General features: G+C 42.0%; 1 protein-coding gene across 1 annotated transcript in view; it reads left to right on the top strand.

The window, feature by feature from the left end:
• The first annotated feature begins 3,745 nt into the window (after nucleotides 1-3,745).
• The window catches only part of LOC144601320 (mitoferrin-1-like), a 42,052-nt gene continuing 22,428 nt past the window's right edge, over nucleotides 3,746-23,369 (top strand). The window contains exon 1 of the mRNA XM_078413363.1: nucleotides 3,746-4,424. Coding sequence (XP_078269489.1) covers nucleotides 4,050-4,424 — 375 coding nt within the window. The 5' untranslated portion in view covers nucleotides 3,746-4,049. The remainder of the gene's footprint in view (nucleotides 4,425-23,369) is intronic.

The raw sequence follows: 23,369 nt of genomic DNA, 5'->3' as shown, positions 1-23,369 counted from the left end.
GCTCCTGGGGACAGGATCAAACCTGAGTCTCTGGTGCTGTGAGGCAGTAGCTCTACCAGCTGCACCAATGTGCAACCCCAAAGTCATGATCAATGCGACCAGTGCTATTATAGCAGCATTTCTGTGGTCTCCTGGGACAGACCGCACAGAATCCTACCTCGCCAGAATCTCGCCCTGAGTTGTCGTCCAACTAGTTCCATTACACTGATCTCTCCCCACAGCACTGCAGTTGATTTTTCCTTTAAATATGAATTAATTTTCTTTGGCCAGTTGCCTTTAAATCTGCCTTCACTGCTCTTTCAGATCATAACAGCAATTTAAACAACTTTCACTTTCCCCACCCATTCATTTGTCATTTATAGCTTTGCAACCCCCCTTTTCAGTGGAAATAGTGACTTGTGTACAATTTTCAAATCATTGATGATTTTGAAACCTGCTGCTCCAAAAGGAACAATCACAGGTTTTCTACATAAATATAGGCCTCTATTCCTTGTATCGTTCTACAAATTCTCTTTCACATCCTGTCCCAGGACCTCTTTAAAGTGTAGTCCCCAGAGTTGGACTCAGTTCTCAAATGTGGCCAAACCCGTGAATTATATATAATCAAGATGGCTTCCTTTGTCTAGGAAAGAACTGCAGATGCTGGTTTAAATTGAAGGTAGACACAAAATGCAGGAGTAACTCAGCGGGTCAGGCAGCATCTCTGGAGAGAAGGAATGGGTGACGTTTCAGGTCGAGACCCTTCTTCAGACACTGCTTCCTTTGTCACTTATTTCACCCTTCTGCCAACCAAACCTCCTAATCTTATCCACCCATCACTTGCCAGGCGTTGTCCCGCTCCCACCACTTTTCCAGCTTTCTTCCTCCCAATCACAATCATTCTGAAGAAGGGTCCTGACCCGAAATGTCGTCTGTCCATTTCCTCCACAGATGCTGCCTGACCCACTGATTTTCACAGGTATTTTCTGTCTTGCTCAAGATTCCGGCATCTGCAATTCCTTGTGTCTCCAATTAAGAAAGCTTCCATGCTATTGTTGGCTATAACTCTGTTTACAACAGCACCATAAAAATTGTCTCTCTATATAGTACCTCCAACATAACAAACAATCTCACTACAGCATTATCAACCAAATATTTAGCATCCAGCTGAGTTTTGGCAGAAAACAAAAAACTTGGCTAAAATGATTAGTAGGAAAGTGAGGATGCACGGGCGACTAAAGAGGGAAATCCAGAGATTAGGAATGTGTTTTGTTTAGATTATTGTCATGTATACTGTTGTGTGCTATCCAGTCAAGCATGAATCTGAGGTATGCGTTTTTAAACTTCTGGGAGAAGAGGAAGTGTCTAGGGTGAGACTGGTCCTTGATCATGTTGGTAGCCTTACTACTAAACAGATAAACCACCAGTTATAGTCCAATTACTTTCGATATGATCACTAGAACAACATTTGTGGAGTTCAGATATCCTGGAGGGTTACAAACTGGACGATATTAGAGCCGAGGAGCACAAAACTGTGCAGAAATCTGAAAAAAAACAAATTTTACATTTGATGCATTACTTAACCAGCTGCTAGTGTAAGCTGGTTAGCACAGGGTGAATGCGTGAATAGAACTCGGTGTACATTCAGACACAGGTGACCGAGTTTTGGAAGACTTCAAGTTCTCAGGAGAACAACAGAGACTGATCACAAGTGCAAGGAATCCCGCTGCAGTTTTATCAACTTCAATTTATTTTACTTTTATGTCTGAAGAAGAGCCTTGACCCAAAGTGTCGCTTGTCCATGTCCTGCAGACGTGCTCCCTGGCCCGTTTGGTTTGAAGATACAATGGGGAAACAGGCCCTTATGCACACCGAGACCACCCCGATCAGCGATCACCCGTAATGGGAGCTGGCCATATATCTAAAAGAATGTGTAAGAAGGAACTGCAGATGCTGGTTTAACCGAAAATAGACACTAAAAAAGCTGGAGTAACTCAGTGGGACAGGCTGCATCTCTGGAGAGAAGGAATGGGTGACAAAAGAAGTTGCCAGGCTGTGGAAGGGTGGAGAAATCGGACTTGTAAGTTGCTGCTAGAGATACAACCTCGATGGCCCAAATGGCCTTCATCCAACTATGCTATAACTAGTGTCCTAGTGCATCAGTCACTGAAAGGAAGCATGCAGGTACAGCAGGCAGTGAAGAAAGCCAATGGAATGTTGGTCTTCATAACAAGAGGAGTTGAGTATAGGAGCAAAGAGGTCCTTCTGCAGTGGTACAGGGCCCTAGTGAGACCGCACCTGGAGTACTGTGTGCAGTTCTGGTCTCCAAATTTGAGGAAGGATATTCTTGCTATTGAGGGCGTGCAGCGTAGGTTTACTAGGTTAATTCCCGGAATGGCGGGACTGTCATATGTTGAAAGACTGGAGCGACTAGGCTTGTATACACTGGAATTTAGAAGGATGAGAGGAGATCTTATCGAAACGTATAAGATTATTAAGGGGTTGGACACGTTAGAGGCAGTAAACATGTTCCCAATGTTGGGGGAGTCCAGAACAAGGGGCCACAGTTTAAGAATAAGGGGTAGACCATTTAGAACTGAGATGAGGAAAAACCTTTTCAGTTAGAGAGTTGTGAATCTGTGGAATTCTCTGCCTCAGAAGGCAGTGGAGTCCAATTCTCTGAATGAATTCAAGAGAGAGCTAGATAGAGCTCTTAAGGATAGCGGAGTATGGGGAGAAGGCAGGAACGGGGTACTGATTGAGAATGATCAGCCATGATCACATTGAATGGCGGTGCTGGCGCGAAGGGCCGAATGGCCTCCTCCTGCACCTCTTGTCTATTGTCTAACTACATACATTTTTTTTCAAAAAGCCTGGCTTACATTTGAAGAATTTTAAGAAAAATTCTTCAGTCTGAAGGGTCTCGACTCGAAACGTCACCCATTCATTCCTTCTCTCCAGAGATGCTGTCTGTCCCGCTGAGTTACTCCAGCATTTTGTATCTACCCTGGCTTACATTTGTCTGATTCATAAATCCTACCGCAGTGTTACTTGTTTTGATGCAATTTGCTGGTAAAACGATGATATTACTCTGGAATTGTGAAATTCCGAACATTTCCATGATTTCGACATCCCGAAGTGACTGCAGAATCTGAAATTATGTTATTGGCGCTTTCATTTGCAAGTTTGAAATGAAATTGGCTTCAAGTCTGACTTAGGTAATAGGCGCGTCATTACAAGGTGTTGCATATTTCAGTACTTTTTGCATCAACGATTCTGCTTCCATGTGGCTGCCTGCACTTTGAAGGGAAGTGGAGCATGCAACCTTTCTCACCATGTCCTTGCTGGGGACTGTTCTTGCAGTAGCAAGTCCGATCAATCATGTGACAGGATTTCCCGCCATTGATTGGAATACGTTCTTCGCGAACCCTGCACGGCCGACCATGCCTCCCTCGCAACCAACCTGATTGCGTGAGTGACGCGGCAAGCAGCCAACTAGCGCGCAAAGCGACGGGGGTAGGTGGGGTGACGCCCAATGACAACGTGGGAAGTGGGCGGGACATCAAGTCATCAAGTTAGGTTGAAAGTCAAACCGCGGCCCTCTGAAACGCGCGAGCGGAGCGGGTGGAGCAGTGTGTGTGGGGATTGACAGGCGCTTCAACCAATAGGAAGGGGGATGGTGCGACGGCGATGATGTCAGTCGTAAGGGTGGGCCAATCAGGGCGTGTGAATGCAGAGGGGCGGGGTCTAAGGCGGTCCCGCCCTCGGCCGGCGGAGGGGTTGGGAAACCGTGGTACGTCACGGCCAGCGGCCCCCATTTTGCCCCCCTGCCCGCCGCAAGTTAGGCCAGGAGGTGGAGAGGATGGCGACGGTGGGGGCAGAAGATGCGGGCGGCTCCTCATAAAGGGCCGGCGCGTCGAGTGAACCGAACGTGAGGACGATATTAGGGCGAAAGGCGCTACAAATCCCGCGAGGAGGAGGAGGAGGAGGAGGAGGAGGAGGAGGAGGGGAAGAGAGAGAGAGAGAGAGAGAGAAAACCAGCCCGGGCTTGGCCGTCAAGTTTTTCCCCGATGGAATTTGAACATGAAGGGGTGAGGATCAAAGTACCGGAGCGGGCCGAAGCGATCAGCAGCGGTGAGGGCAGTGCCAGCAGCAGCGGGACGGGTATCTCGGGCGGCTCGGTGGCCATCGCCCGCAAGTCGCCAGCGCTCGCCACGCCGCCTCCTTTCTTCGACATCTTGGTGAGCCCTCCGTCCCCAGCCAGCCGCTTCCTGAATATTATGGACAATTTCTCGGATAAGAACAACAGCAGCAGCAGCAGCAGCAGCAACGAGCCAGAATACGAGAACCTCCCCGAGACCGCTTCCACCTCCACGCACATGATCGCCGGAGCCGTGGCCGGGGTCCTGGAGCATTGCGTGATGTACCCCATCGACTGCGTCAAGGTACTCGCTCGACAGCCCTGACGTCCGCTGCCGGGGGAGGGAGGGAAGCGGGTGCAAGCCGTGGAAAAACAAAACAAACGGCACGGTCCATCTGCATTGGCAGCCGATCTCTTTTTGGAAATTGAAGCGCCGAGAGAGTTGCATGTTTCATCTTGCAAAGGGGAACGGTTTATTCCTTCACACAAGCAACGAGTTACAATACAGTTTTCTTTTTTTGAAGAGTTCAGTAAGCAATGATTTGTACGGTGTATTGTAGAGGCACCAGTATCAAAGTCATCTTGCAAAGAAGGGAAATAGTTTATTCCTTCACCCAGGCGATGTGTTGCAACACTAACTGGTATTTTTGGAGAGTTTTTCAGTAAGCAAGGAATTGTACGTTCTATTGTACAGTCATCAGTGTCAAAATCATCTTGCGATTGTGGAGAATAGTTTATTCCTTCACACAGGTACTGAATTGCAATACAGTTCTCTGTTGAAGAGTTCATTAAGCAAGGAATTCCACAGTGTATTGTAGAGGCAACAGTGTCAAAATCATCTTACAAAAGGAGGGGAATAGTTTATTCCCTTACACAGGGCACTGAGTTACAATTCAGTTCTCAGTTTTTTTAATTTGTACGATGTATTGCAGAGGCACTACTGTCAAAATCATCTTCGAAAGGACGATAGAATCAAGGAACTACAGATGCTGGTTTATCAAGGAAAGACACAAAATGCTGGTGTGACTCAGCGGTCAGACAACATCCCTGAAGAGCCCTGGAGTACATCGAATGGTGACGTTTTGGGTGGGGACCCTTCAAACTGGGTTACTCCGTTGAGTTCCTCCTGCATGTTGTGTCTTTCCATGCAAAGGACAGTGGTAGTTTATTCCTTTGCACAGGAACCATGTTGCAATACTGATATTTTTGGAGAGTTCAGTAAGCAAGGAATTGTATGGTGTATTGTTAAGGCACCACTATCAAAATCATCTTGCAAAGGATGAGGATAGTTTTATTCCTTTGCCCAAGCACTGTAATCTAATATATTTGAGGACGAGTAAGCAAGGAATTACATGGTGTTTTGTAGAGGTACCACTGTCAAAATCATCTTGCATACAAGAATGTTAGTTTATCCCTTTCCACAAGCAGCAAGTTGTCAGTTGTTTTGAGAGTTGTCTTATTTTGAGAGTTGTCAGCTAAAAACTGTATGGTGTATTGTAGAAGCACCACTGTCAAAATCATCATGGAAAAGAAGGGTGTAGTTTTATTCTTCTATTTAACAAAGCTAGAAATTTTGTGGCGCATTGTAGAGGCACCACTGTCAAAACCCTACTTTTGAAAGAAAGACACAGTTCTGGAGCAACTCAGTGGGTCAGGCAGCATCTCTGGGGAACATGGATAACTGACATTTCAGTCTAAAGAAGGGTCCCAACCTAAAACATCACCTATTCATGTTTTCCAAAGATGCTGCCTGACCCACTGAGTTACTCCAGCGCTTTGTGTTGCTTTTTTTGTAAACCTACATCTGCAGTTCCTTGTATCCTGCTTTTGAAAGTTTATCTTTAGAAAGATGGGAGTAAAATGATATGGCAGAAGATAATTTTCTGTAGTTGATCTACTCTTTGGAGAAAGGTCATGAGCTCTATAAATGTTGGAGCGTTTCACCTTTCAAATTGCTGGGAGTTTGGGGAGGGAATTAGTTTACTTGAAGTTGTAGTTTCGATGGCATGGCTTTTCAGTTCAGTTCCTTGGGTACGATCATTAATTTCGTTTTGGGACTGTCCTTCTCTGACATGCAAATCAATAATTGCATAAATAGTTACAGTTGAGAAGGATTTTAGTTTTTTGATTAAGTTTTTTGTAATGAATATTTTGGCAGTGCTTAATTAGATTGTCAGGCCAGAGGGGCAATGACTCCAACCGGGCTAGTGCATTTAACTATCCCCATTACCAAATAAATACAATTAATATTAGTCTGTGTTTGAAACAGTTTTCTTTAGAAAAAAAACATGACAAAATTCTCCCAATGGCACTTTTGGTTAAACTGCAACTAAGTCCTGACATTAGATCATTCATTTTTATTGTATTTGAGTTATAGTTGAGAACAATAGTTTTTCTAGAATTGTTACAGCAATGGGAGAAGCCATTTCACCCAACAAGTTGTGAGTCGACTAAATTGGGCACAAAATGACTGTAATGTTAAGATAGACACAAAAAGCTGGAGTAACTCAGCGGGATAGCATCTCTGGAGGGAAGGAATGGGTGACGTTTTGGGTCGAGACCCTTCAGACTGGTTGGGGAATATTATCAGTTTGTACGTAAATATATATTTTGCTCTGAATTGTTATCAAGAAAGCTGAGGGAAACAGTATAGTAATTGTTATACATAACTATACAAATGTGAAGTTCAGAGGTGCATTAGTAACTAGAAATGTCCTCGTATATTGATGAAAGGGAAGCAAGCAGTCAATGCATATTTGCTGACATTATTAAAAGATAACTGGTGGAAAACGGAGGCTTGGATTAAGTCGTGAATTTAGGTGGCTGTGGTGGAAAAAGCTGAAGCTAACATTTTACAAGTAATGTGTAAACATGAGACAAAAGATTCAATGGGTTTTCCAACAAATCGTCTACATTTTAGGGAAGGCAAAGGACACTTCAAATGTTGCTAACATCCAGTTTTCTTGCTATGTGCGGCGAAAATAAGCCACAGCTATAAATCTGCATCTTCAGAAAATTGTGTTGAAATTCAAAAGCCAGGTATGTTCGCTAATTTCTTGCGTGTGACTTTGGTGTGTTAAAACTGTTCCTATTCAAGCTGTGCATTTATCAGTCGTTTGGGCGAGTTCCCATAGGTACACGTATCAAATACCTGTGATAGACACAAAATGCTGGAGTTCTGGAATGCTGGAGAAAATAGGCAGCATCTCTGGAGAGAAGGAATGGGTGACATTTTGGTCAAGACCTTTCTTCAGACTATAACTGTGACAGTGGTTACTTTATATGGGATCTGTTTTGATTCTTATTCTTCTCCCTGTATCGACAAAACCTGTGCTTAAACAACACTTTGTGTCCTCTTGTGTATTAACCAGCATCTGCCGTTCCTTGTTTTGGCATTTTATGCTTGTTTGGGAAGATGTGCAATGATTTATCATTGAAATGCCATGCTTGTTTAAACTGATTCTATTTTATATTAATTTGGGGAATGGAGGTAACGGATTGTTTCAGCAGCTTTTGGAATGGAATATATTAGCCATTGGTTTACAATGCATCTTGTTACTTGTAACCAATAAGCTATGTCTTGGCTCTTCAAATCTGTAAAAAGATGAATTTGTTTTGTTATTAGTTGTGGGGTTTTTTTGTGTGCAATAATGTTAGTTTAACGATGTATTTGTTCCTAATAGCTTATGCGAAGACCTTGCTTGTGAAAGTAGACATTGGCAGCCATTTTGTTTGAGGGTAATATTTCTAAAATAGATTAGTGGTGATGTGGATCTCTGTTTTAATAGCTAATATTGTTACTCGTGCTGCAGTCAGATAAGGTGTGTTGAAGACGTGAATGCTGTTTGGCTGAATAATAACCGCTTTATTAATTCTGTTAACTGATGTGACAAGTTTTCTTTAGGATGTTCTGCCCACACGGTGCCTTTTGTACTCCAACAAAATTGGTCACATGGGGTGAACTTGTAATTCAAGATTGAGGCATTTGTGGAATCTCATGGTTCTTTGTAGATGGGATAGGAGTTTTCAGTTTTGCTTCTGGTAATCTGGTTTTACAATATTTCTAGGACGCTTGTGCAGGATAGCTGTGGGATTCTGTGCCCTTCAACTTAAACTGAACCATGCAAAGGGAAAAAATAGTTGCTGGACGTGGAATCATATGTAATTGTTAGGATTTCTAAGTTCAATTTCAATTCATTCCATCTCCTCCAGTTGAACTACATTGAAGGCACAAGCCTGTAACCCTGGTCTAATTTTGCCTACATTTCACTTTAATTACAGTATTACTCATCTGTGTCAAGCATTACTTTTAAGCAGCAATGCAAATATAATGTGTAAAGTACCTGACCCAGAAATGCATTAGGAAATCTTTTTGGGCCAAGCATATAGAATTCATTTAAAGAAAGTGCAATCCTGTGACAAAAATTGTGATGATTTTAAGTAATTATCCTGCAGTGTACATGTGAAGGAGCATTCTTTTTGAGAGTGGGGGTAATTGGGGGTGGGGGTGCAGTGAATGAGTGAATACCCTCCTTTGTGTGGCATGTAAAACAGGCAGCCATGGAAACAATACCATGCTGGAAGAAGCTGTTTCCTCAATGAAATCTCATGGTCTCTTCATATTTAAAATGACCTTGTCCACGTTAGTTGTGAGTCAGTGATGGGGCTTTTAACGTACCCGGTGATCTGCATTATTCAAGTGCCAAGTTGCTACCAGAAAACAGATGTTTTTGCTAATCACTGGGTAAGGGTATATGTGTGTGGTGTTCTATTCCTTTGCTTATGCTAGTCAGCTAACCAAAGGAAAACAATGCTATTGTGCAGGAAAAAATTGTCTATGATAAATAAAATGAATCAACAAGTCCTTCTTTCGATGGCAGGATTACAAGCTTGAAATGGGTTACAATGACCTTGTGGATCTCCTTGAATGATAGCTAAGGTACAATCCATTTGCAAAAAGCACATATTTTACACAAATGTGAAGGGTAAATTTATTGATGCCAATGTTGAACTGTATTATAGCAGTTGGTCTATACTGAGTGAGTTTGAGCTGTACACAAACTTGCCATTTAGTGTTATTACCATGTGTCTATCTCAATATTTATCCCTTAACTGAATAATCTATTTCAGAAAGATTGGTTACGATATTGTGTGTGGGAATGTAAATATGTTTCCTTGTTTCCCAACTTACGATAATGACTGCATGTGAGAATTACTTTGGTCACAGCAAAAGTATTTTGAGACTTCCTGTAATTAAAATCTTTTCAAATTAATGAATTTGCATTATGGTTTTTATATGGGGAGCAACCCCTACGATATTGAACTTCAAACAAAGTAAAGATGCAAAATGAGAAAATACTGTGTAAAAGAAGTGCTGTGGGTAACCATATGGCCATTTGTTTTCCTTTTAGGGTAAAATCTTAATTTATTCTTGTGATGGGGGGGTAGGGGGTAATATTATTCAGAAAATATTTGTGCAACCTTTTTTCTTGTATCTGCCATAGAAGCAGAATGTTCAACTGATGTGATGACTTTTCCAGGAGATTCATCATGACTTGCAGTTTTCTAATATCGAAGGGTGTTGTCAGTCTTGAATGGCAATCTGTTCTGTGCAGGCTTGCATGAGCTTATGGTTTCCCAAGGAACAACAAGTTAAATTTAGGGAAGAATAATGTAAATTATCCAGACCCAAGGGCAGGTAACCAAGTGAGTCAGAGATGTTTGGGTCAAGGAAACGGTGTCTTGTCTCATTTGAAATTCAACTTGAACAATTCTTTTGATTAGTTTGCTATTTATCAAGTTTATATGATCCTTTGGAACAAAACTTTGGTTGTGCAACAAACAGCCTAATGTCTGAATAATAGTCAGTGCAGACCAGCAATAGTGCAATTAGATCATGGACATAAAGATTTGATCTCAGTGGGCCAAATAAAATAGCAGATGTGGGGGAAGTGGAATTACCCAACCTTAGTCATTGGATTTACAGTAAGCGGATAACATTTATTTGTGCACCTATTCAGAGGCCATGCTCAAGCTGAGCCCAACCCACTGCCTGACCCACTGAGTTCCTCCAGCCTTTTGATTTTTGTTCAAGATTCCATTTTAATTATCTAAGAGGTTGATTCCTTCACTGAGGGTTTGTGCTAAATATGTGAAAAGGACTATTCATGTACAAACCTGACTCTGCAAAGCATTTGTCGGCTGCCCCTTCAGAAAATGCACAATTGAGGTCCCTGGAAATGCCAGATTTTTTTGTATTTTGAGAACCACCTTGCATTCACGACAAGTCATTGACAATTTATTGCATCAGCACACCATTCAGTGGACTGTTCCAAGATTTTGTATCTGGCCACTAGTTATTAGTTTTCCAGCAACAGCGCTTCCAACCTTCCTGTGTTTTGTTTCCTTGGATTACCTGTATCCAGCAACTGAAATGCTGGAGAGAAATGTCACATTGTCTCTGTCCTACGGTGGATTGAGAAATTCCAGTATTCTTGTCCCTCCCATATTCAGTCAACATCTCCAGTATCCAGGTTCTGAATGTGTTTAGTCAGCTGTGGTGAGTAGACCTCGGCATCTACAAGCCTGACAACAGAGGATTTTTAGGAGCAAAAGTTTCAAGCATTGCATTGCAGCTACTAAGAGCCACTATATCAATAGTCGAGACCTGGATTCACTCTTGACCATGGATCCTATTTGTGTAGAGTTTTCATCGATAGAGCTGGCATCGAAGGGGTGGTAGCTGAATTGGTGAGATAATGGGAAGTGTTTTCTTATAAGGTTAATGCAGTTGTATGAATAAGTGATTGGTGGTTGGCACTGACTTGGGCCAAAGGGCCTGTTCCCATGCTGTATGTCATTGTGACATTTTGAAAAATTTCTTTGCAATAATTAAACGTCCTGTTCTCTGTCATTGGATTCCCTGACATCACTCCTCTATGAATAAAGAGAAAGACCAGTAGAAGCATTTGCATGCACTGAAAGGAGTACATAATATCTCAGACAATCTACCCACCATTCCACCTTGTTCAGCATCGCCTGCTCTGTTTATGGCCCAGTCTGTGGGTTTCTAAAGTAGGAAACTTTAGACCACAAAACCACTCTTGAAGGAGTCTGAGCAAGAGTACATTATAATTTCTACGTGTTTAATTGTCTTGGAAGTAATATTTTATGCCCAGTTTAATGGAAAATATTAAGACTAGTTGTCCAAGATGAGACCACAGTGTGTGGCATTTCAATCTTTTCTCTCAAACAGTCTCTTTTGAAGTTGAGCCTAGTTTTCTATCACTACAGTTCAGAGGTGGTTAAACAGTTATGTCTAGGATCGGTGGACTCTTCAGATGAGGGAGGAGATGTTAGGTATGGGTGGATTGTTTAGGAGACTTTGTATTCCTGTTATACTTTTTGATTGACCTCCATATAGTCCCATTCTAGACACCAGCTGATACCACTGTTCAACTTATTCAAGAATAAGTGCTCCACTGTGATTTCAAACATGAGGGTAGATCATACTGCCCACTGAGCTGATTGAGCATAATTAACAATTACAAGAGACATTAATCTATGAGATAAGGTTTGCTTGCTTCTTCTGCCAATGTATTTGGAGGATTTTGGAGATTGCATTAGACTTGCAGAATTTGAGTTTACTTTAAAAGTGAAGGTTGACCTTCATATGCTTAGCGAGCCATAGGTGTGGAGCCTGGGGTGAACTTTATTGTTTGAACCCTGCTGAGGCTGCGTAGTGGCTCGTGGGATGAAGATCGGTCTGTTTTCAAGGTTCTCATTGTTCATTAAGGGTTGTTGTTCAGTGGGGGCATGTTGGCAGAGCACCTCGCATTCCAGATTTTTTGTGAAAGATCCATTATCTTGTTTATTTAATTGATGGTGTGGGCAAGGCCCAATTTATGCAAATATCTTAATACTGCAACTCTACCTGAATTTGCAGTGATATTATTTCTGGAATAGCGGCAAGAAATGTTTTCTCCGTTTATCCTTTGGAGTAACTTTTCAGTGGATATCTTTTGAACATGAAACTAGTTCACAAGAGGTGTACATTACTGCAGATCTACATTGACCATGTAAACTTGTTCTTCCTTGTCATTTGCTCTAGCTTAAATTCATAGATTTTTAAAAATGCTAATCTGACATTTTAGATTCAGATCTAAAATCTCGCCTCCTGTGCATGTTCCAATCTTTATTTTACTTTTAGTAAAATGTTTGAAAAGTTAAAGTAAGTGAGACCCATTTCTTGGGTTCCTGTCTGAATCAGAATCCCAGAATGGGCCATTCAGGGCAACAGCAAACTAACTCTTTCAAAGACTAATTCAATTAGTCACATTCTTCCCCCATTCTCTTTGCGTGAGCAATATTTTTTCTAGAACTGATTTAACTAGTTCCTCTATATCCACCACCCTATTAGTTTTGATAAAAAAAATTAAACTTAATTACCTGAACTTTATATCTGGTGTCTCCAATATCTTTCTTAGAGTTGCAGATACCTGCAAGATTTGGTTGCCTGTTTGTTTTTGGATGCCAAGAGGCAACTTTTTTGAGACCACTTTCTCCATGATGATCAAGTCAACTGAGTAAAACTTTGACTAGCTGCACAGTCAGGCGAATTGTCCACGCTGACCTACTGCCTTTTTTCTTGTGACAATGCTATCCAATGATAATTATGCATTGTATCCAATGATGCATTGTGCATTACATGAGTACCGTGCACCACTTCAGTGCTTTGAGGAAAGAGCAGGAAGCTGTGGTGTACTGTTGAAACTGTTGTAGGATTTGATGGCGAGAGTATTCTCCAAACGAAGGTCTTGGTCCTTGTTGGTGGAACTACTGTTGCTATCTTCCTTGTGGTCAGCTACCATTGACAAGTGACTTGCAACCTGCTGCTGATACTTGCATGACCTTGATAGGTAAGAATCTTCTGTGAGCAAGCTGGAAGAGTCTGCTTGATGGCTGCACTTATTGATAGTGGTGTTTGTTTGATTGCACACTGTATGTCTTGCATGTTATTGACATGGTGTTTGCCTGCTAAACAATGGACTGCTGCAAATGACGGAACATTTTATTATTGTGATATGATTGCCTTGCATTCAAGGATACTGTACCAGAGCAAACATATCAATTTTCATGTAATAAATACCCAAAAAGTCACCTATTCATTTTCTCTAGAGATGCTGCCTGACCTGTGTAATTTCAGCATTTTGTGTCTTTCTTTGGTATCAATTTCCATATCAGTTCGAAGATCTCATTTTCTTTCCAAAAAGATCTGATATTCCGGTTTAGAAGTTGAAAAACACAAGTAATTTTCTCAATTAACAACCATGTGTTTGGAGGTATAACTTGTCAAAAGATTTGTCATGGTTTTCTAGGGTGCATCAACAGATGGAAAACTTGGATGTATTTTTCTATCGGAACAATTTCAGATTTCATACCATCCCATTGTGCCTTTTTAGAGCACCATTTTTCAGTTTTCAAAACAAATTGACAACAACATGAGTCAGTTTTCAGACTGGGAACTTTCTTTTGATCAGTCTTTCCATCTAGTGGGTGCATCACATTCTTGAAATTCCAAACCACCAGGTTCACCTCTGGTATGTATAGAAATTTAAATTTGAGCGGAATGTGCCAGAGACATTGAAGCATGGAACTGCAGAGGTTAGAAAGCCTTAAATATAACCTGGAAATGCTCAATTGCCCAGACAGCATCAACAGAAAAAGAACTAGAACAACTAATGTCACCCTCTCCACAAAAGATCATCCACTGGAAAACCTTAACCCCACCCCAATATGTTGTCAAACCTATTGCCTAGCAGAGCTGGTTCTTACCCTCAACAACTTCTCCTTTGACTCCTCCCACTTCCTCCAAACCAGAGGCGTAGCTATGGGCACTCGCATGGGCCCTAGCTACGCCTGCCTCTTTGTCGGGTACGTCGAACAATCCCTGTTCCAGACGTACACTGGCCCCAGCCCCGAACTCTACCTCCGCTACATCGACAACTGCATTGGTGCTACCTCTTGCACCCATGCAGAACTCACTGACTTCATACACTTCACCTCCAATTTCCATCCTGCCCTTAAATATACCTGGACTATCTCTGACATCTCCCTCCCATTTCTGGACCTCACCATCTCCATCAAAGGAGAAAAACTAGTGACGGACATTTACTACAAGCCCACCGACTCGCACAGCTATCTGGACTACACTTCTTCCCACCCGGTCCCCTGCAAAAAGTCTATCCCCTACTCCCAATTCCTCCGTCTGCGCCGCATCTGCGCCCGGGATGAGGTGTTTCAGACTAGGGCTTCCGAGATGTCCTCGTTTTTCAGAAAACGGGGCTTCCCCTCCTCCATTATAGATGAGGCTCTCACTAGGGTCTCTTCTACATCCCGCAGCTCCGCTCTTGCTCCCCCTCCCCCCACTCGCTACAAGGACAGGATCCCTCTCGTTCTCACCTTCCACCCCACCAGCCAGTGGATCCAACATATCATCCACCAACATTTCCGTCACCTACAACAGGACCCCACCACTGGCCATATCTTCCCATCCCCTCCCCTCTCTGCGTTCCGCAGAGACCGTTCCCTCCGCAACTGCCTGGTCCACTCGTCCCTTCCTACCCAAACCACCCTAACCCCGGGCACTTTCCCTTGCAACCGCACGAGATGCAACACCTGTCCCTTTACCTCCCCCCTCAACTCCATCAAAGGACCCAAACAGTCTTTCCAGGTGAGACACCTGCACCTCCTCCAACCTCATCTATTGCATCCGCTGCTCTAGATGTCAACTTATTTATATCGGCGAAACCAAGCGCAGGCTCGGCGATCGCTTCGCTGAACACCTGCGCTCGGTCTGCATTAACGCAACTGATCTCCCGGTGGCCCAGCACTTTAACTCCCCCTCCCATTCCCAGTCTGACCTCTCTGTCATGGGCCTCCTCCAGTGCCATAGTGAGGCCCGCCGGAAATTGGAGGATCAGCACCTCATATTTCGCCTGGGCAGTTTGCGGCCCGGTGGTATGAACGTCGACTTCTCCAACTTCAGATAGCTCCTCTGTCCCTCCCTTCCCCTCCTCCTTCCCAGATCTCCCTCTATCTTCCTGTCTCCACCTATATCCTTCCTTTGTCCCACCCCCGACATCAGTCTGAAGAAGCGTCACCCATTCCTTCTCTCCCGAGATGCTGCCTGACCTGCTGAGTTACTCCAGCATTTTGTGAATAAAATGTTCTCAAACCTGCCAGTTTCCTCCAATAGTCTGTGCTGTAACATAAAAATGGAGTTGTTCTGGTTGAGTCCTCGGGACAATATGGAATTCAATAATTTCAGATAAATGACCTTTCCAGTTTAAATACCAGAAATTCCTTTCCAAACAAAATTGCGTGCTATTAACAAGTATTCACAACTTAGCAGACACAACTGTCAATCATTTTCCTCTTGGTCTCCCCTCTATGCAGACACTTCACCTTTATTCCAGTTTAAGGGAGAACTGGTCAGTTTGCATGTACAAGCAGAGAATGCTTGGCGGCACGGTAGCACAGCGGTAGAGTTGCTGCTTTACAGCGAATGCAGCGCCGGAGACTCAGGTTCGATCCTGACTACGGGTGCTGCACTGTAAGGAGTTTGTACGTTCTCCCCGTGACCTGCGTGGGTTTTCTCCGAGATCTTCGGTTTCCTCCCACACTCCAAAGACGTACAGGTATGTAGGTTAATTGGCTGGGTAAATGTAAAAATTGTCCCTAGTTGGTGTGCGGGGATCGCTGGGCGGCGCGGACTTGGTGGGCCGAAAAGGCCTGTTTCCGGCTGTATATATATGATATATGATATGATATGATAATGCTAGGGTGCTTGGTGGATTAGATGAAATCTGTAGGTTGGGCAGCAAGGTTTGTGTTTCTAGTTAACTTATGTGTTGGCTCTTTCTCTGCAGTTGTTTCGTGGCCTGATAAATATTTCCAGCATCTTTTGTACTAGGTTTTCCTTGCCAGTGATGTTGCTTGACTCAGCGTTTCCAGCATTGTTTTCTAATTTGGAATGTCAGCCACAATAGTTCTACAATTCAGCTGAAGCATTATTTTACTTTTTTTGTATGTTGTCCCTTTCCAAACAAAATTGGGTGCCATTAACAAGTATTCACAACTTAGCAGACACCAAACTGTCAATCGTTTTCCTCTTGGTCTCCCCTCTATGCAGACACTTCATCTTTATTCCAACATGATTACAAAGATAATAACAAAAGATCTGAAAAAGGACCCAACCTGAAACGTTGCCTGTCCATTTCTTCCACAGATGGAGCCTGACCCACTGAGTTCGAACGGCATTGGGTTTTGTTCAAGGTTACAGCATCTGCAGTTTTTTGTCTTCACTTCCAGTCTCGGCCAACACCAATCTGTCTTCTATATTTACTTAGTCACCACCCAATCGTGATAATTGGTTCTTCCCATCACTCCATCTTTCTCTGTAACGTATTTATTTCTCAATTAAATCTAAAACGAGCTCATTATCCTCAAGGATTTCATCCTTTTATCAAATGCTGCTTGATGGGTATTTCCAGCGTTTTAATTTTTATTATGTATTTTGGCATCTTCAGTTTGTTAATGTTAGCTGCCTTCTCTTGTGATTTGGTTTTTGTTAATTGTTTGACTTGCTGAGCTTCCATCCTATTGTGCTGAGTTATTTTGACTTGCAGTCCTACCAACTGTGATTTCTTAATACTGCATTTACATTACACCTGTCATGTAACTTTCATGCCTGTAATGTAAATGGAAGTTTGGTGACTGAAATGTAATAGCAAAATCCTAGAAATGCTTGTATCATGTGAGCTGTCACATTTTGGGCTTGTTTGAATTTATAATTGGTATTGGATGGGGTATTAAGGATAAACTTTTATATACTTTTCTGAATTAATAACTGCATCTTTGATTTCAAAGGGTGTAATTGGTATGGACAAGGACGACATTGCTGCTGTACAAGGCAGTTAGTTGTGAGACTACACATCGAGCAATATATAGTTTTGGCCTTGTCTATGAAGATAAATTTTGGAGGCAGTTTGGAGTAGTTTCACAAGGTTGATTCCTAAACTGAAGGCATTATGAGCAGAGGTTGAACAGATTGAGTCAGTACGGAATTTTGGAGCAGTGATTTTATCAAAAAGTAAGATTTTGAGGGACTCGAGAAGATGGATGTTGAGAGGATGCTTCTTTTTGTCTTGCACATTAGAACAGGGTGGGGGTATTCTTCCAGTATAAGAAGCCATCTATTTAAAAACTGATATGAAGTAATTTACAGTGCACTCTCTTCCTCCCTTCCTTCAACCAAGGTTTATTGAGAAAATAAATGAAGGACGCATTGAATAAGATCTAAATTGTTGTGTTTAATCCTGAAATGAAAATCGTGTCATATAAGATATGTTTAATTATCATTCCAATCCCTCATGTCGATCAACTTTTCAACCTGCCAACTTGCAACACAATCTGTTCTGTTGTTCTTGCCAAGTTTAATTAAGTGGAAAAGGAAAATCGTTTAAGTACCTGCTGGAAAGAAAGAAATATGAAGGAAGGAAAAAGTATTCCAAGATTGTGTTAGAAGCAGTTTAATTGCACCGGAAACAAATTTGTTTTCAGCATGGCTAAGTGAGGCAACTGGTATTACTAAATGACCAAAAAGTCATTACATTTAGTTCAAGTGGTATTTACAAAAGTGTACATGTGCATTAAAGTCTGAAATGAGGCATGTGCAGTCTAACCAAATGAACTGAATATTGAACAGCAAAGCTGGTATCCAACTTGATAACATTAGTGTATTTTCAACTATTGGAAAATATTGATTAAAGCAAACCCACACCATCTCCTGTAAAAGAGATGCCCAGCGAATTTGTAAAAGTGACATTCTAAATGGCTACAAGTATATACTTTTGAGTTTCTTTTTGAGTTGTCAAGCCAAAAACAGCCTCATATCTGTCAACGGTATTTGATTTTTACTCCTTCCCACAACTTGTGTCTCTCTTTTTTGCCTATTAAGAGCATTGCACTTTAAAATTGTTGGTTATGTGACAAGCTTGACTCGCTTGACTCAATCGTTCTTTTTGCCTTGCGCAGGATGATCAGGAGTCCAGGCCTTGTGATAAAAGGCATGCTCGAGGCTCTTCACTGTTGGGGGGTGGGGTTATGGTGTAGGCAGACTTGCAGTCTTTCACTAAACAAGATGCCCCTCTCACCTGAAGCTTTTAGAAAGGTGGGTACAGAGCTCTATAAAAGGGAAGAGGTAGCCTTGGACTGTGTTCATCTTGAACACTCATACTGACAGATTAACATGTATTGATAGTTATCAATAGTCATTTATTTGTCACATACACATAAATGTGCAGTGAAATGAAAAATTACCCGCAGTTCAACAATAAGTCCAATAAGAATAATCAATAAAAATGCAATAACACATACAATTATAAACTAACACCAAACAAAAGAAACATCTATCACAGTGAGTCTCCTCCAGTCACCTCCTCACTGTGATGGAAGGCCAGAATGTCCTTTTCTCTTCCCCTGCCGACTTCTCCCGCGGTCAGGCTGTTGGAGTTGCCACGTCGGGGCGGTCGTGGCTCCCGACATTGAAGCCCCCGCCGGGCGGAGAAAATCCCGCGGCCTATTTCAGGCAGTGCCGGGCGGTGAAAGGTCCGCGGCAGGCCGACCCAAGCCCCGCAATTCGGGGCGGGCGAAGACACTGCCGCTGCCGGAGCTCCCAATGTCGGCCCCCGCCCAGGGGCCTGCGGGCTTCCGATGTCCAGGCGGCTCGCGCCGGAGCCTCCGGAGACGAGTCATAGCCGCTCCCGCAGCATCCGAAGGCAGCCACGCCGCAGGTGGTGAGTCCGGGCCGTGGGCTCTGCGAACCAGAGCCCAGGTGGTCCCAGCCGGAGGCCGCCAGCTCCAGGTGCATGGCCGGTGGTAGGCCGCAGCGGGAACGGAGACACGACACAGAAAACAAAGGTCGGGTCTCCGTTCGGGAGAGACAATGTTACAGTTTCCCCCCCCCCACATAACACACAACCGCAAACACTACATCATATCTAAACTACAATTAAGACAAAAGCAACAAAACAACTGAAGTTCTTCTACTTCAACAGGTCATGGTAATTTGGAGTGCACTAGTTTGATAGAAGTAGACTAAAAGCAACTTGAAGGGAACAACTTTAGGGGAAAAAATGCCTTGGCAGACTTTGTAGATTTATCGAACTGATTGCAAAGAGGAAAGATCTGATCTTGGACCTAAACAATATTGCCACTGAGGTTTAAACAAGCATTTACAAAAGTGTAGTTATTTTTATTCTGTCCAGAAAGCTGAAGTTTTTTGTTTTCCAAAAAATCATTTTATTCTCTCTGGTTTTGAAATCTCTGTTTCTTTCCTTTTAAAACTAATATTTAAATTTAAACTCGTTGCTGTATAGGTGGCTGCAAATGTTTTTGGAAAACAAATCAGGATGGTTATGATTGAGTCATTAGATTGTCGAGCAAGCCTGCCATTGACATTTCTGCAAGTCACTGAGAACTTCCTCTTTGCATTTCTGGCCAAACTATTCTGCTTGGATTTGGAAAATAAATGGCGTTTCATTTCACGTGTTCAAAATTTTGAAATGATTTTTCTAAATAAATTAATCTTATCTGTCATATTGGATTCGCAGCAGACAGCCAGGCATGTACCCTGGTCTACATCAAATTCATTGTGAAAAGATACTAGTCATTTATCATGAGTTTGCCGACTTCAGTATCCTGTGGCTGCCACCTTTCTTCGATCATTAGTATTTCCAATTAGTATTTGATGGCACAAAACCTGTATTTGGACAATATCGTGGTGACCCCAAGACCAACTCTTGGATGTACATCTGTTTTGCAGTCTGAATATAAGCAGGTTCAACATTTGTCTTCTCTTCCTAATCTCTTATGATTTCAATTTTTATTCAAATTTTGTGAAACTTAATGTACACATCAGCTGTGTTACTGATGATATGATTCCTTGAGCCTGTGCTGCCAATCGATAAGGTCATGTGATCTTGCACTCTGCTGCAATCTTTCTGCCTATTTTCCGCTTTTGAATGCGGCGTGGTCTGGAAATCAACCGTCAAGATATTCAGTGATTCTGCCTCCACAGCTCTGGATTCATTGTCCTGAGAAAAAAGCCCTCTACTCAATTGTAAATAGGTGACCTCTTGTCCATCTACCCTAATGCTGGTCTTCCTTTGGGTTAACTTGTAACAGCATAATAAATAATCTGCCTCTAAATTTAAAGATAAAAAAATGCAGTTGCTGGCTGGTTATGTGATTCTAGTCAATATGCTGGTAAACAATGTGGTCAGACACTAGACTTGGTCAGCTTAAAAAAAAGAAATAATTGCCCCAAACAGATTCAAATTTTCTTTTCCTGATCATTCCTCTGCATTATGCAACATGTTTTTGAAAAAGGCAATTAATTAGCTCTGACTGGTTGTGAAATCTGCCATCTTGGCACTAATGTTAAATTCCAAAGAGATTCATCCCAGCATCACTCAAAATAAAACTGAAACTAAATTGATTCCTGGAATTTGAATAGGTTCGGTTTTCTTTTCTCCTTCACACAACCAATCTTGCAGAATTTTTCCCAGGAGGCTTACATTTGTGAGAATATATTTTTTCCTTTTTTGCTAATTTTCCATTGGTGTTGCTTTGGCATTTAATGGTTGTTTATTGGGCCAGTTTTTGTACAATCTCTCTTCCCATTCCCCCTCTGCATGTGCTTTTATGGTACTTCAATAGCACTTGATCTCTCGACATGGCAGCTTGGAGCACCCTACAGGGTGCTGTGGTCTTCAGTGGCAATTTGGCAGGTGGAAGATCCAGATGCTCTGCCCAGAACACCCTGATAATCTTTTGAACCACAATTAAATGTTCCTATATATCTGCCATATAAAATCCAAATACTATACTTCAAAATAATTCAAAATGTTTAAATATGTAATACTAGAAATTAAAAATGTGGAGCTAAAGTGAATTAACCGCTTCCATGTAATTACCCATTTAATGATCCTTTATTTGGAGGAGCAGACTCCTCCAAATAACTTCACCTGCTCACTGACTAAATACGCAAGATTGAGGGACAATGAGAGCACCACGATGCTCAAGTTCAGATATGTATTTTGTTACTGCATACACTGCCAAGTTCACCATTTCTTACTTCCATGTTGCAATGTGTAACTGAAAGTTGAAGATGAGCTGACTTGTAAACAAGGAGCCAAGTTTTGTGGAACAAATAGCCATGGGTAAACACAACTTGGACCATGATGGCTATTCTAATTGTCTTGTCAATTGGGACTTCTACCTACCTGCTAATGCCAAGTTTGGACTTCATTGCTGCTGGCAATTTTCAGGCATTGCCTGCTAGTGGATTGGCTTGAGGTAGCTGTGTTAGTGGACAGTGCCCTTTTAATTAAAATTATCCATCTGCTGTTGTGAATTGGCATGTGTCTGAAAAAATATATTTTAATGGGTGAATAAAGCAACTTGGTAGCAAATTTTGTTAATTAATTGGAATGGTGTTGCCATCTTAAATTGCTAATCTTCTGAAGCGACATTGACCTGGTGCTGCTTTTCATTGTGCATTCCAGCTGGAATTTAGAGGAAAATGGGCCTTGCGAATGCAACAGTGATTTACAAGTGCCACACAAAAGGAGATCTCTACTTTTTGGGTGAACATAGTGTTGACGTGGTCGTTGATTTAGTCATTTAACTTAATGGCACTTCACATAATGAAAACACTTCAGATCTCCGTACATTTATATTATGCCAGTTCACCACTTCAAATTGCTTCTATTACCAATGCCGTAGACCCTTTAGATTCATATGGCAATGTTGCCTCTTGGATTCTTATTAAATCTTTCCCCTTTTACCTTAAACCTCTATCCTCTGGTTCTTAATTCTTCTAACTTAGGTAAAAGACTGCATCCACCCTATCTATGCCAATCATGATTTTATACATCTCTATAAAATCACCTCTTAGCCTCCTGCACTCCAAGGAATAAAGTCCCAGCTTTCCCAATCTCTCCCTATAGCGCAGGCCCTTTACTCCTGGTAACATTCTTGTATCTTCTCTGCACTCTTTCCCAGCTTAATGACATCCCTCCTATAACAAGTTGACCAAAACAGAACAATACTCTTAATATGGTCTCATCAACATCTTGTACAACTGTGACACGATGTCCCAACTTCTATACTCGATACCCTGACTTTATCCTGGAATTGTATAGTTGAAAGTATTCTCTCCAGCTGTGGCTCAATATAAAAAGAAAACAGCCTCTTATTCGTACTGCAGACCTCCTTTCCCCATATTTTTGATAGGCATGGTACACGTTTTGTTTGGCTGCTTCATGCAACAAGATTTCAAATCCATAATTAAGGTGTCACAAAATGCTGGAGTAACTCAGCGGGTCAAGCAGCATCTCTGGAGAGAAAGAATGGGGAACGTTTAGGGTCGAGACCCAGTGATTGTTGCTAACATCTAGCGAATTGATAAATGTAATAAAAGTTAGAACTATTCATTAACATTAGATGTAACTATTTATGGACAAGGTAATTATTAATATGATTAGATTAAAGTGGAGACAATGCTGTAAAACACTTACTGGGGGATCATAACTCGCCCTCCCAAGACTGCAAGTTGTGTGCCTGACTTGCTGGGAGTTCATTTTTCAAACTAACAAGCTCTTATCTTGTTTACATTATTCAAAGTTGTATCTTATCAGTTACAAAACAAATGCACGTGTGAGCGAAAATGTTGCTGGTACAATTTGGGTGCTTGTGGAAGAATTGAGTCTAATTAGCAGTCTGTTATTGGGTCCAAAGCATTCATGGTTACATAGATATTTAAACTATCAACTTCCTGAAAGCCTTAAAAGTAAAAGGAACTGCCGTAGCTAGTTTATACCAAAGATAGACACAAAATAACTCGGGGGTAAGCAGCATCTCTGGAGAAAATGAATAGATGACATTTTGGGTCAGGACCCTTCAAATTATTTTTCATTGATTGCCTTTCCAAATCCTTTGATAGTCTGAAGAAGGGTCCCAACCCAAACTGTCACCCATCCATTTGTCTCCAGAGATGCTGCCTGACCCACTGAGTTACTACAACATTTTGCGTCTCTCCTGATGGCCCTTGTATCCCAAGGGTAGTTTTATGTAGTGTGGAGGTGGTGAAGGAATAGTATATTTACATAACAGAATTACTACT

This window comes from Rhinoraja longicauda, chromosome 16 (assembly GCF_053455715.1).
Source record: "Rhinoraja longicauda isolate Sanriku21f chromosome 16, sRhiLon1.1, whole genome shotgun sequence".
NCBI lineage: Eukaryota > Metazoa > Chordata > Chondrichthyes > Rajiformes > Arhynchobatidae > Rhinoraja > Rhinoraja longicauda.
The sequence above is the reverse complement of the archived record's forward strand: the minus strand, read 5'-3'. Positions and strand labels throughout refer to the sequence as shown.